Source organism: Notechis scutatus, chromosome 4, assembly GCF_049901735.1.
Source record: "Notechis scutatus isolate UNSWTSFEM ecotype Mainland chromosome 4, rNotScu1.2, whole genome shotgun sequence".
NCBI lineage: Eukaryota > Metazoa > Chordata > Lepidosauria > Squamata > Elapidae > Notechis > Notechis scutatus.
Window position 1 is genome coordinate 48611155 of NC_142012.1, and position 12389 is coordinate 48623543.

General features: G+C 36.4%; 1 protein-coding gene across 1 annotated transcript in view; it reads left to right on the forward strand.

The window, feature by feature from the left end:
* NEK1 (NIMA related kinase 1) overlaps nt 1-12389 on the forward strand; it is a 56458-nt gene that overhangs the window by 13352 nt on the left and 30717 nt on the right. The window contains exons 8-17 of the mRNA XM_026678857.2: nt 122-176; nt 1029-1229; nt 4136-4196; nt 4835-4989; nt 8014-8073; nt 8273-8320; nt 8463-8510; nt 8609-8683; nt 8777-8949; nt 9032-9163. Coding sequence (XP_026534642.2) covers nt 122-176; nt 1029-1229; nt 4136-4196; nt 4835-4989; nt 8014-8073; nt 8273-8320; nt 8463-8510; nt 8609-8683; nt 8777-8949; nt 9032-9163 — 1008 coding nt within the window. The remainder of the gene's footprint in view (nt 1-121; nt 177-1028; nt 1230-4135; nt 4197-4834; nt 4990-8013; nt 8074-8272; nt 8321-8462; nt 8511-8608; nt 8684-8776; nt 8950-9031; nt 9164-12389) is intronic.

A 12389-nucleotide genomic window follows, 5' to 3' on the forward strand; every position in this document is an offset into this window, starting at 1 on the left:
CAATCAAATAATATTCCTACAACTGACAAGTATAATATATTCCTTTTTTATGGAAGGGACCAAAGACAAAATTGAATTTTTAGCTGCCATTGTAAATGTACTATTTGTCTTTGTTTCTTAGTGACATGTGGGCCCTTGGGTGTGTTCTTTATGAAATGTGTACATTGAAACATGCAGTAAGTTAAAGTTTAATATTCTTAATCACTCTTCTGACCATTTGTATCCCTTCCTGATAATATTTTTGATAATTGGTGTTGAAGAAGACATAAATAATTGCCTTAGTTATTTTATCATGACAAATACTATTCTCATAGTATTGTTGTCATGACAAATACTATTTTTCTTTAACAATATAAATAATATGTTTTTATAATCTTACATTCTTGCATAAAAAGCTGTTGTACTTTATACATATGTTGGATGACTTGAATGTCCAAACACAGCTTGTACTATTTTGAGGGTTCAGATCCCATATTTAGATGCTACAAAGAAAAGGTCACAAAATGTGAGATTATAGCTAGTAATGTTAAGATTTAAGTTATCCATTTATAGTCATTCATTCTTTATTCATCAACTTTTCAGCATAAATTAACATTAATATGCCAAGTTCCTTCTTCCTTATAGCAATTTGTATTTCTTAAGTATGTTTACTGAGATAAATCCTAGTTTTAGTGTGCCAATTCTTTGTATAAATATAACCTTGAAATAATTGCATGGAGCCTGTTTATGTTTGCAAAGTGCATTCTTTATATTTCTTAATCACTATGAAAGGTAAATCAACTCCATATCTGTGAAAAATTACAGAATACAATGAAAATTACAGAACAAAATGATCAGTTGTTTTTAGTTCTTGTAAAACTTCCCAGTTTATATACATAATTTGCAAATATTGAAAAACAATCTGTGAAAGTTTCCTATAGAATGAAAAAAGTTAATATCTTGAAAAATATTTTAAAGTAACTTAAGGATATCACTAAGTATACTTAACAGCATTGCTATTATCCAATAAATTCTACTTTTCTCTCTAGTTTGAAGCTGGTAATATGAAAAATTTAGTTCTCAAAATAATCTCTGGATCATTTCCTCCTGTTTCTACACGTTATTCCCATGAACTCCGGAGTCTAATTTCACAGTTATTTAAAAGAAATCCAAGAGATCGACCATCTGTTAACTCCATATTGGAGAAAATGTTTATAGTTAAACGCATTGAGAAATTTCTTACACCACAGGTATGTATTTGAACCTTTAGATCTTGGCAGTGAGTTCAAAAGTCCAGTTTATTTTTTCTTTACTTCCAAGAATCATAAAAAATTTCTTTATCAGTGATTATGTCAATTATTCTTCTATTTCATAAAATGTTTAAAGATATTGTGAAAACAGAGGCAATTTTCCCCCCTGACCAAGAGGAAAAGCTTCAATTTACAATAGCTAGGGGAAAAAATGAAGATGTTGAAGCCTCAGGCAAATGGACATAGACTAAATAGAGAATTCTATTAACAAGGAAGAAAGGGCAAAGAAAGATATGTCAACCAATAATGTCAATAAATAGGACAAATGGAAAAAAGTTGCAAGGAAAGTTCGTAGCAAATGGAAAACTGCATGAAAACTTTGTAAGATTCTTATGAAACCCAGTTTGGTTTAATGATTAAGATAGAGGACTAGGAACAGGGAAATCAAATTTTAGGCCTGGTCTAGACACAGCCTAATTGGCCTTCTCCTCAGTTAAAGGTGAAGGTAATAGGTAGGTTTGTTTATTGGCTAAAGAAACAATAAAGATAAATGGAAAAATAGAAGAGAACCAAGAAAGATGATGGAAAGGTAGAAGAGTAATTCTAGATGGGAAAGGAATGACAACTTGAAGACAAGATGATGGATAAGAGTATTTTAATGACATGAATCATGTACCTCGGTTCTAATTTACGTGAAAGCTGGGACATGACCACTGGAATAAAGATAAAGATAGAGAAAGCTTGAACAGCATTCTTCAAAATGAAAAAGGTTTCTGCAATTATGACATAAGCCTAAGGTTGAAAATCAGGCTTGTCAGATGTTACATCTTTTCTATCCTCTACGGAGAGAGTTGGTTTCTGACAGAAAGCCACTTGAAGAGACTAGAAGCATTTGAAATGTGGATTTATAGACTGCTGTTATGTATAAGTTGGGTTGACAAAATCAGAAATGAGGAGGCGATAAGCCACTTGGGAAAGGCAAAGGAAATCATCAAAACCATTAAAAATGAAAGTTAGAATATTTCGGACATATGATGCAACACCCAGAAAAATATGGCATGCTTCACTTAATCCTCTAAGGGCAGTGGTTGCCAACCAGTGGGCCAGGGACCACTGGTGGTCTGTGAGAAAATTTTGCTGGCCCACAGAGAAATGTCCCCCCCAAAGTAAGTAATCCAGGCTGCGTGGGAACACAAGGCTACACCGCCCACATGGCCCGTGGGAATACAAGGCTTGCGTCACTTACATTGCGAACAACACAAGATAGTGAGGGGAGAGGGGAAAGGTCGGAAGGGGGGAACTTGCGCCTGGCCTGGCCACCGAGCTGCTTCTTCTTCTTTCTTATGATTCTGGCTGCACGCAAGGAAAGCAGCAGAAGTCTTTCTTTCTCTCCCCCAAACTGTCAGAAATGAATCTTTAGGATCCTGTAAGGCATCCTGCTCCAAGAGGCTGCACTGGCAAAGACTCATTTCTGGCAGAGTTTGGGGGGAGAGAAAGACTTCTGCTGCTTCTGCTGCTTTCCTTGCATGAAGCCAAAGGTCTCTCTCTCTCTCTCCCTCTCTCCCCCTGAGAACAGAGCTAGAGATAGTATCCTGCGATCCCAAATAAAGAATGATTAACCGGTAGGAAAATGGGGTTGGGAATTTTCCTGCAGACTTTTTGGGGGGTTTTCCCAGGATCTCTGCTGCTTTCTGCAGAGACCCTGGGAAAATGTCAGCAAGCCACTGTCAGTCAAAATTCATATTAGTGGTCCACGGGATTTAAAATTATGAGTTTGGTGGTCCAAAAGGTTGGTGACCCCTGCTCTAGAAAAATATTGAAAGCAAATGAGAAGAAGAACATCATGGCTTCAAAATCTAAGGGACTGATTTAGACAAAACTCAGCAGCACTTTTTAATGCAGCTGTTGATAAAAATAGGATCGCCAACATGATTGCCAACATCCAATGATGGATATGGCACAAGAAGTAGATGATGTACAACTAAGAAAACTAGATCTTGAGAAGGAGTGAGAAAAGGGCATATTGAGAGAACTGTGGACTTGAAGAAGAATCAGCTAGTCTTGGACTAAATAAAAACTGTTGATGACCAGCAAGCAGAAGCTTGGATATTTTAGGCATATGAGATCAGCAGGTTTAGGATTAGAAAAACCTATGCTTGGCATGTGGAGGAAAGTAGAAAAAGGGAAAGAAAATTAATATAATAAATGGGATTTAAGATTATTAGAATTTCCTCAGAGAACTATGACCATCAAGCTGTCAAAATATTAGCCATACAATCACCAAAAACTGAACTTGGTTTAATAATACTAACTAACTGCGGAATATGCTGAATTACTATTAAGCTAGTGGCATCCTGAGAGTTACAGCTGATGTGGCAAATTTGGGAATAATTTAAGTCCAGTTCAAAACTCAATATATTCAAAATACAAATGGAGTTCTTATTAAATATCAGTATGGCAAGTTTGCATGTATAGAATTACTGCCGAAATATTCTGGATTTTATAGAAATAATCATCTTTGAATCAGATTGTGGGCTCTTTCATGGTTTAAAGCTTTATAATTCATATATTAAGTTTATATTTTGTCCAGAATATAGGGTGGCATAGAATAACATTTCATTCAGCTCATTTTTCTTCACAGACACAAGTTTAAGAGGTAGAGTGAGTTGGGAATTAGTGACTATCCAAAATTATTCAGTGTTTATGTAGGCTGAAGGTAGACCTGAATCTGATTCTTCCCAATTACACAATTAAATGATGGCGTCTGTCAAAATGTGATACTAAATAAATGCTTATTAATATTAGTATTCTTAATAATTTTTCTATCATGAATGCAGGTATAAAATGTTTTATTTTTGTAATTAACTTTAACTGCATGTATTTTATTCAAAATCATGTTCTTTTAGCTTATTGCAGAGGAATTCAGCCATAAAGTGTTTCAGAAGTTTGGACCTCATGCTGGGCCAGGTAATTTATAAACTAGTAATTCTAGCTAAATATATAACCAACCAATAAATAAATCTTTGTATGGCTGATCTTTGAGCAATTACCATAACAATGGCTTTGTGTACATGAAATATTTTATTTATCGTACATGGTTAAGAATGATTCTGGATAATCTCTGTATAAGAGAAGCTATTATTGGCCACACTTTTGTTCTTGAGATGATTTAGTAACTTTCATTATCAAGCTATTTTATGACCTTAAAATAAAACTTGCTTTTATTGGTTAATTGTATGTTATTATAGTATGTTATTAAAATAATTGCAATTCAACATTTCATGCTAGATTTGTTCAGTGATTCTTTTTGTAAGGCATATATTAATCTTTGCTTTTTGTACATTATGGAGTTTCAAATTATAAATAATTTCCCATTATTTGTCAAAGTAAGAAATTGTGTAGTTTGTCCCTGATTCCAGCATGCATTTAAACATTTCAGTTTTGTGCATACCTCTGAAGCATATGAAAATCAGTGGGATTTATTGTATAAGTTTAGGCTAAAGAATGTTTTCTGAATATTCCTCTCAATATTGTTTTACTATGAGCAATATTTTATCTATCTAATTTTGTGCAAAGAGTTGGCATTGTTATTTTGTCTTGCATAGCAAAGAGACCAGCCCAAGGACAAAACTTAGCTTCTGCTGCACCTGCTCACAAAATTACCAAACCTGCTGCTAAATATGGAGTGCCTTTAATTCTTAAGAAATCTGGGGATTCAGCTAAGAAGTTATGTGAGAAGCCTATAACTAAATGTAAACAGGTGAGAGCCTATTTAATAATAAAAGTATTTTCAGTCTTTGGGGATAGGAAAAGGATACATTTATTACTGTAAGTGTTTTATATTGCACTTTTCAGAGTCAATTTCACCTGCAAATTCCCTAACAGGAATTGAAACATAGTATATAACTAGTTTTTGTACATAGTTTGATATGAATGCTGATTCAAAATATGTAACATATATTTCCACTGACTTTTATTTGTCTACTATTGTAGATGAAATATGTATCATATTTGACTAAATGTATATGAATACATGCAGATACCGTGTTTCCCCGAAAATAAGATGGGAGTCTTATATTAATTTTTGATCCAACAGATGCGTTGGGGCTTATTTTCTGGTTAGGTCTTATTGGGGGAGGAAATATGATACTAAAATGCATCTGTCTGGCTGACGATCTTAACTGGGGCTTAATTTTTGGGGTAGGGCTTATATTGTGAGCATCCAGAATAATGCTAGGGCTTATTTTCTGGTTTGGTGTTATTTTCAGGGAAACACAGTATATGTAGATCAATGGTTAAAACAGCTATGAAGTAGAGCAGTGCTGAAGTTTTATATTAGTGTCTTTTTCATATGTCTTATTTAAAATAGCAGTAATTCAGAATCCTGCCAGTAAATATTCCTGAAAAATCTAAAATACATAATATCTAAAAGCAATAGGTTCTGGTTAATTGGAACCAAGTGATTAACTTCTAAAACTGCAAAATAATGCAGTTTAGTGGGTCTTCCTGAATATATTGTGACATTATATATTACATGTGCTAGTTGTCACCTTTAAAGACCTTCATGGCTTGGGACCAGGTTATCTGAGAGACCATCTTTTGCCGGTCACATCTACCCAACCCATCAGAGCAGGGAGGCGGGGAATATTGCAGGTCCCATCCCCAAGGGAGATACCCCTGGTGGGGCCCAGAAGAAGGGCCTTCTCCATCATGGTGGCTCCCTCTCTCTGGAACATCATTCCCCCAGAGATTAGAACGGCTCCCACTCTAATGCTCTTCCGGAAGGCGCTGAAGACCTGGTTTTGCAAGCAGGTCTGGGGAACCCAAAGCGGGATGGAGCCCATTAAATGGCTCATGTGATCTGTCACTGGAGGGGTGATTTTATTATATTGTACTATATTAGTTTATTTGATTTTTTTGTTAGTTTTTATTGTTTTAAATTTGGTTTTATATTCTGTAAGCCGCCTTGAGTTGCCATGAGCAAATATGCAGCAATATAAATTCAATAAATAAATAAATAAATAATTATGGCAATATATGCAACATTATGTTACATGTTCACTGTTGGACCTCATACCTCTCTATTCAAAGTAGGACATTGATACTTAATTGACTAACAGTTAACTATCACATTAAGGTTGAGAAGGATAAAATTCAGTTGCCACTTAGTTATAAGCTTGGACATGTCATTTATTTTTAGAGTAGTATACTCATCTGATTGATAAAAGGTTGAAAATGTGTGGATAAAAGAGTGTGCAGGTTGATGAATCTCCTTGGAGAAGAGGCAACTTTTGAAATAAAGTCATTGTATTACACATTACTATGTTTAAATTTCTAGGTTAGATTTGGTCTATATGCAAAATGCAAATGAGTTAACTCTAGACCTGTCTGGGTTGGCATCTTCTTTAAGGCCCTTAGATATCATCAGTTACATTTTTTGTCTAATCTCATATACATGTTTTAATCCCCCAGCTTTTGAACAGATCAGCTGTTACTTTTGATTGGGTGTTTTAGGTTGTATAATTGTGTCGAGCCCCAATCTGGAGAATTGTGTTGAGCCCCAGTCTTTGAGAATTGTTTTTACATGTTTGGCTGTTATGTGGTATAAATGATTTTAGAAAAGATTTGTGCCTGAGGCTTTCAATAGTGAATATATACCATGGTTATTCTGAAATGAGAGCTTACATTTTCTATATATCAGTAGGATTTTTACAATTCTGTTTCCATTCATATGGAAATAGAATATGATATTAATAATACTTTCTATATATTCTATATATTCAGACATACTGTATTTTCTTTTGTGTTAACTTGTAGCATAGTTTCAGTGCTGATTTTTGCAATCCTTTGGTAATCTCCTTTATTTAACTGATTTTTAGAAAAATGTCATGGCTCTTATAACCATTTTTTTAAAAAGACAAGATAGAACCATTCATTTAAAAAAAAAAACCTCTGTAAACTGTAAAATATGGTCTTAAACAAATATTGCTTAGTAAAGCAAGCTACTAATTTCATAAGATTTATTGGCTAGTATTAAAAATGCAAGAATGAGTAGTCGTTAACATGACTAAAATTAAGCCCGGAATTTCAGTTATAAGTCATACCGGTTGTTGGGGGGCGGTGTCACCACATTACCATGCCCAATTTAACCATGTGCAGGCTGTTATGGTTGTTAAGCAAATCCATTTCCACAATGGGTATTTTTTGCAAAAAACTGGAAGTAAAAAAGTTTTCTACACAGAAAACAAATTGTGTGACTGCAGGATGTTGCAAATGGCCATAAATACAGTCTGGTTACCAAGTCCCAAAATGTGGCATGCCACTGGGGGGAGTCCAGCTATTGAAACTTCAGGTCCAGGTTGTAAGTTGCTCTGCAGAGGTCTGTCATAAATTTGAATGGTTTCTAAGCAATTGGTTGTAGGTCAAAGACCACCTATGTTCCTACATATCATCTGAGAGAGTAATTGCTAATATTTAATTGGAAATTACTCCTTTCCATCTTTTTTGGTTACATTTAACAGATAATTGAGAAAAAAAATAAGTCACTATTTAAAGTAACTTTAAAATAATAAAGCATTATTATTAGTAACCATAACCCTAAACATAAAAATGACTTTGTAAACTATAAGCCTGTACTAATTTATCTGTGAAAAGTCTATTTATTCATAGATATGCACCGGGCCCACAGCAATAATTGTAAAGTTTAATTTTAAATTATTTATTTCACATTCTCAATATGCAATATGTAAGTTCTTGCTAATTTGCAGTTTCACTTTTTATTTAGGGCCTTCCACCTCCACTGAAGAAAGGGAAAGTACTAGACGAAAGGAGGAAAATGTTTGAGGTATATAGACAAGGAAATAAGAAATTAGGCTAGAAGCTTTTAAAAGCAATAAATAAAAATCTTGAAATCTTTCCTCCTCATTTCCTTACAATAGAATATTTCCAATTTATAAATGAGAATACACCTTTGTGCCATTGAGTCATTACTATCCTAATCAGAATATGATAATTCATACTTTAAATCAGTTTCCATTTTTCAGGAAGCAGTTAAAAAGAAAAGACTAGAAGAAAAACAACAGCGTGAGCAGGTAAATTGAAGGCTTTGCTATTTCTGTTTTTCTTTTTGGTTGTTGACAGATTGTAGGAATCAGCAACATTCTTATAATTAATTGTGGATATTAAATAAGTTAAATTGCTGCTAATTAAAAACATTTTCATCCTTAATTTTAGATCAGTTATATGAAGGTTGAGCAAATGAGAAGACTTGAAAAAGAAAGGGTAAAATGTTGGACTTTAAACATTAATCAGGAAGTTCAGTTTTCAGAACTTCCACTGGATTCCAAAGTCTAGTTTTAATTTTTCCTTCTCTTCTCCAGATGGAAAGAATAAACAGAGCCAGAGAGCAAGGATGGAGAAATGTTCTCAGCATAAGTGGAAGTAGTGAAATCAAGGTTGGGATCTCCTACCTTTCTATATGAGATTACTTTTTCTAGTTATTACAAATGTTAAGAGGAACAAACCAGAACTACTTTTTACCTTCATAGGCTCAGTATTTTGGTGGGGGAGGAGCTATTATGCCTTTACCTGTTCCTGATCGAGGGCCATATGAACACTACCATGCTATTTTTGATCAGATACAGCAACAAAAAGAAAATCTTAAAATAGAAGGAAAAGATGTAAAGTTGAATGAAAGGTTTTGTGTACAGCCTATTCAAAGGTATGTCTACCTTCATTAAAAAAATCATAATATGTAATTCTGGCCTACGATATTGAAAATTACTGTGTATATTTATCTACAGAGGAGCTCCACGTGGAATTCATGCAGGAATTCATAAAGGGCCTGCAGCTTACCATCATTCATCTGATGCAGATGCTATTAAGAAAGGAATGAAAAGATTGGAGGAGGTCTCTAGACAAGCCAATGCAAACAGGTTGAGTAATGATACATATCCTGTGTGTGTAAATGAAGGAACACTTAATGTACTGAGAATCACAGACATGGGTGCTCAAAGGGATACCTGAAAGAAGTACATTAATTATTCATGCTTCATGCATTGCTTCTAAAGACATGATGCTCTATTTCACCCATTAAACTACATTTTTTTACATTACATTTCAACGTTATTATTCTTTTAATTTTGTGAAGCCACACAGAATTATGTTCAGCTGGGCAGCCTCCTATCAAATCTTTATTGTGATCATAAAACAGCATAAACAGGTGGACTACGGTCATTGAAAAAGCACAGAGGATAGATCAGAGTAAAAATAAATATATAAAAAATTATAAAAAGCTAGAAGATATAAAAGATACATGAATTAAAAACAAAGTATATCGAAAAACAATATAAAAGAATTGATAGGTGCATTTGATAGGTGTAGAGGAACACAAAAGGTTAGTATGTGGAAGACTATATCAAGTTACCAATTTCTCTAATATGGTAAAGATGTTCATTAAACATAGCTTATATGACTGGTGATTATGTGATGAATTTTAAGTGCTGCTCAACATTGCCAACATTGGATGGCAACATTGGATGTTGTAGCAAGATGGAGAAGCAGCCAGGGCTGATTCTCCGGTGCCTCACTCTTGTTGGAGCTTCTTCTGGCCCTTGTTTGTGCTGGGCGTGCCTCAGTCGCTTGGAGAAACACGCAACCTGCTCTCCGCCCCGAGACACTGGCCCAACCCAGCCATGACCAATGCCGGCCTCGCTAACATGAGGGCTTGCATGGCGGGAATAGGATCTGGGAGGACGGGACGAGAGAAAAGGGGACGGGCCCACAACGCCAAGCCGTGGCTTTAAGAAGCTTAGGGCAGCAGGAAATGGGGGTTGGCCCCACTGAACTTCGCACGCCCACCCCAGGCTCAGAGAAAGCCGGAACACCATCCCCAAAGTCACTCCCCCATCAGCCAGTCTCCCCTTCTCTCTGTATCTCTTCTGTATCTCTCTCTCTTTTTTCTCTCGGAAAGCCAAGGCTGGGCCAAGCCAATAAGCTCTCCTTGGGGGTCTTCACTACTGTTTTATTTCTTCTTTTTTGAAATCCGGGCTGGCTGAGGAATGAGTGCAAGCCATGGCGGAGCTTTCCTCCTCCTCCCCCTTGCCGCCCCCTGGCTGGCTGTGGTGGGGGAGGGAGGATGTGTACACATGAGGAGATCCTCAAGCGAGAGCCCGGCCACCCCGTGCACACCTTTGCTGCACTTTGAACGAGCTCAGCCTCTCGCTTGAGGAGGGTCTCCCAGCACCTGCGCACCCTCCTCGCTCCGCCACAGCCAGCCAAGCGGTCACGGGAGGAGGAGGAGGGAAGCTGCTGCTGCTGCTTGTACTCGTTCCTCAGCCAGCCTGGACTTCCAAAAAGAAGAAATAAAAGGAGTAGCGAAGAGCCCCAAGGAGACCTTGCTGGCTTGCCCCAGTCTTGGCTTTCCGAGAGAGGGGAGAGAGAGGGAAATATAGGGAGAGGGGGGAGAGAGATACAGAGAGAGAGGGAGAGAGATACAGAGAGAGAGGGAGAGAGATACAGAGAGAGAGAGAAGTGGGAGAGGGAGGGGGAGAGAGGGGGAGAGAGAGATACAGAAAGGGGAAGAGAGGCAGAAAGGGGAAGAGAGATACAGAGGGAGGGGAGAGGGGGAGAGATATATATAGAGAGTGGGGAAGAGAGAAGGGTTTTGTGGCTGGGTAGGCCTGGCTAAGAGGTCATTTGGGACTTTTTGTTCTCTGGGTGTACAAAATGCAATGATCTGATAAGTCTAAATTGTCCTGCATTATTTTATATTGCATTAGAAATCATTCTGGGAACTAAAACCTAAGTATCATCAAACACTTTCTTAACTACAGATAGTCCTCAATTTACAACCACCGTTGAGTCTAAAATTTATGTTGCTAAACGAGAAATTTGTTGTGTGAGTTTTGCCCCATTTTACAACTTTTCTTGCCACATTTGTTAAGCAAATCGCTGTAGTTAAATCAGTAATACGGTTGTTAAGTGAAGCTGGTTTCCCCATTAACTTTGCTTGTCAGAAGGTTGAAAAAGGTGATCATATGACTCTAGGACACTGCAACCGTCATAAATGTGAGTTGGTTGTCAAGCATCTGAATGTAAATCACATGACCATGGGAATGCTGCAACAGTCATAAGCATGAAAAATGGTCATAAGTGTCATTGTAACTTTGAATGGTCACTAAGCAAACTATTGTAAGTCAAAGACTACCTGTAGTTTAAATATCATTTTAAAATAAAATATTAGGATATATTGGATTATTCTTAGTTTTGAAGGCCATGATAACATTGGGCTTTTTTTTTTATTTTTCTCCCCCCCTCCTGTTTATATTGGTAAAATCATACTTCAAGTGTTTCAATGAAAGACTGAAAATAATTTGGGCAAAGCCCCTACTATCTACCCTAGCCCACACCAGTGAACCCACTCTGGAACTGAACAATTGCTTTCATAGCCTTTCCCTGGAAGAAAATATGCAGAGACACAACCGAGCATTCCTATGACAGGAAGAAAAGTATCCCAGACTTCCCTAGGAAAAAAAGGCAATTATTGGTGATTGGAGATTCAATTATTTGGGGAACAGAAACAATAGTCTGCAGACCGGACAGTCAATCTAGGGAGGTATATTGTCTCCCTGGAATAAAAATCAAAGGTGTAAATGAGAACCTTACTAAAATAAACAATTCCATGGATTACTACCTCTCTCTTCTACTACATGTGGGGACCAATGACACAATGAATCTAAAAACAATATGATATTACAAACAGAGAAAAAAAATCAAAGAATTAGCTCAAGTGGTGTTTTCATCTATACTTCAAACAAAAAGCTAACATCCAATGAGGGAGCAAAGGATTTTAAAAATGAACCACTGGCTTAAAAACTGGTGTCATCAAGAAAACTTCAGTTTCCTAAACCATGGTCTGCATTACCTACATGAAGAGCTGCTGGCAAGGAATGGGGTCAACTCCACAAGAACTAGAAAGAATATATTCAGAAAATGACTTGCTCATATTATCCGATGGGCTTTAAACTAAAACTGAAGAAGGGGGAAATCTTTAAGACCTGTGGAACCTAATTGCAGACAAAAACCACTAAATAACTAATCATGTAAGGAGGTAGGATGTAAAGAGAAAGAAGAGGAAGAAAAGAAGGAAAAACACCTAAA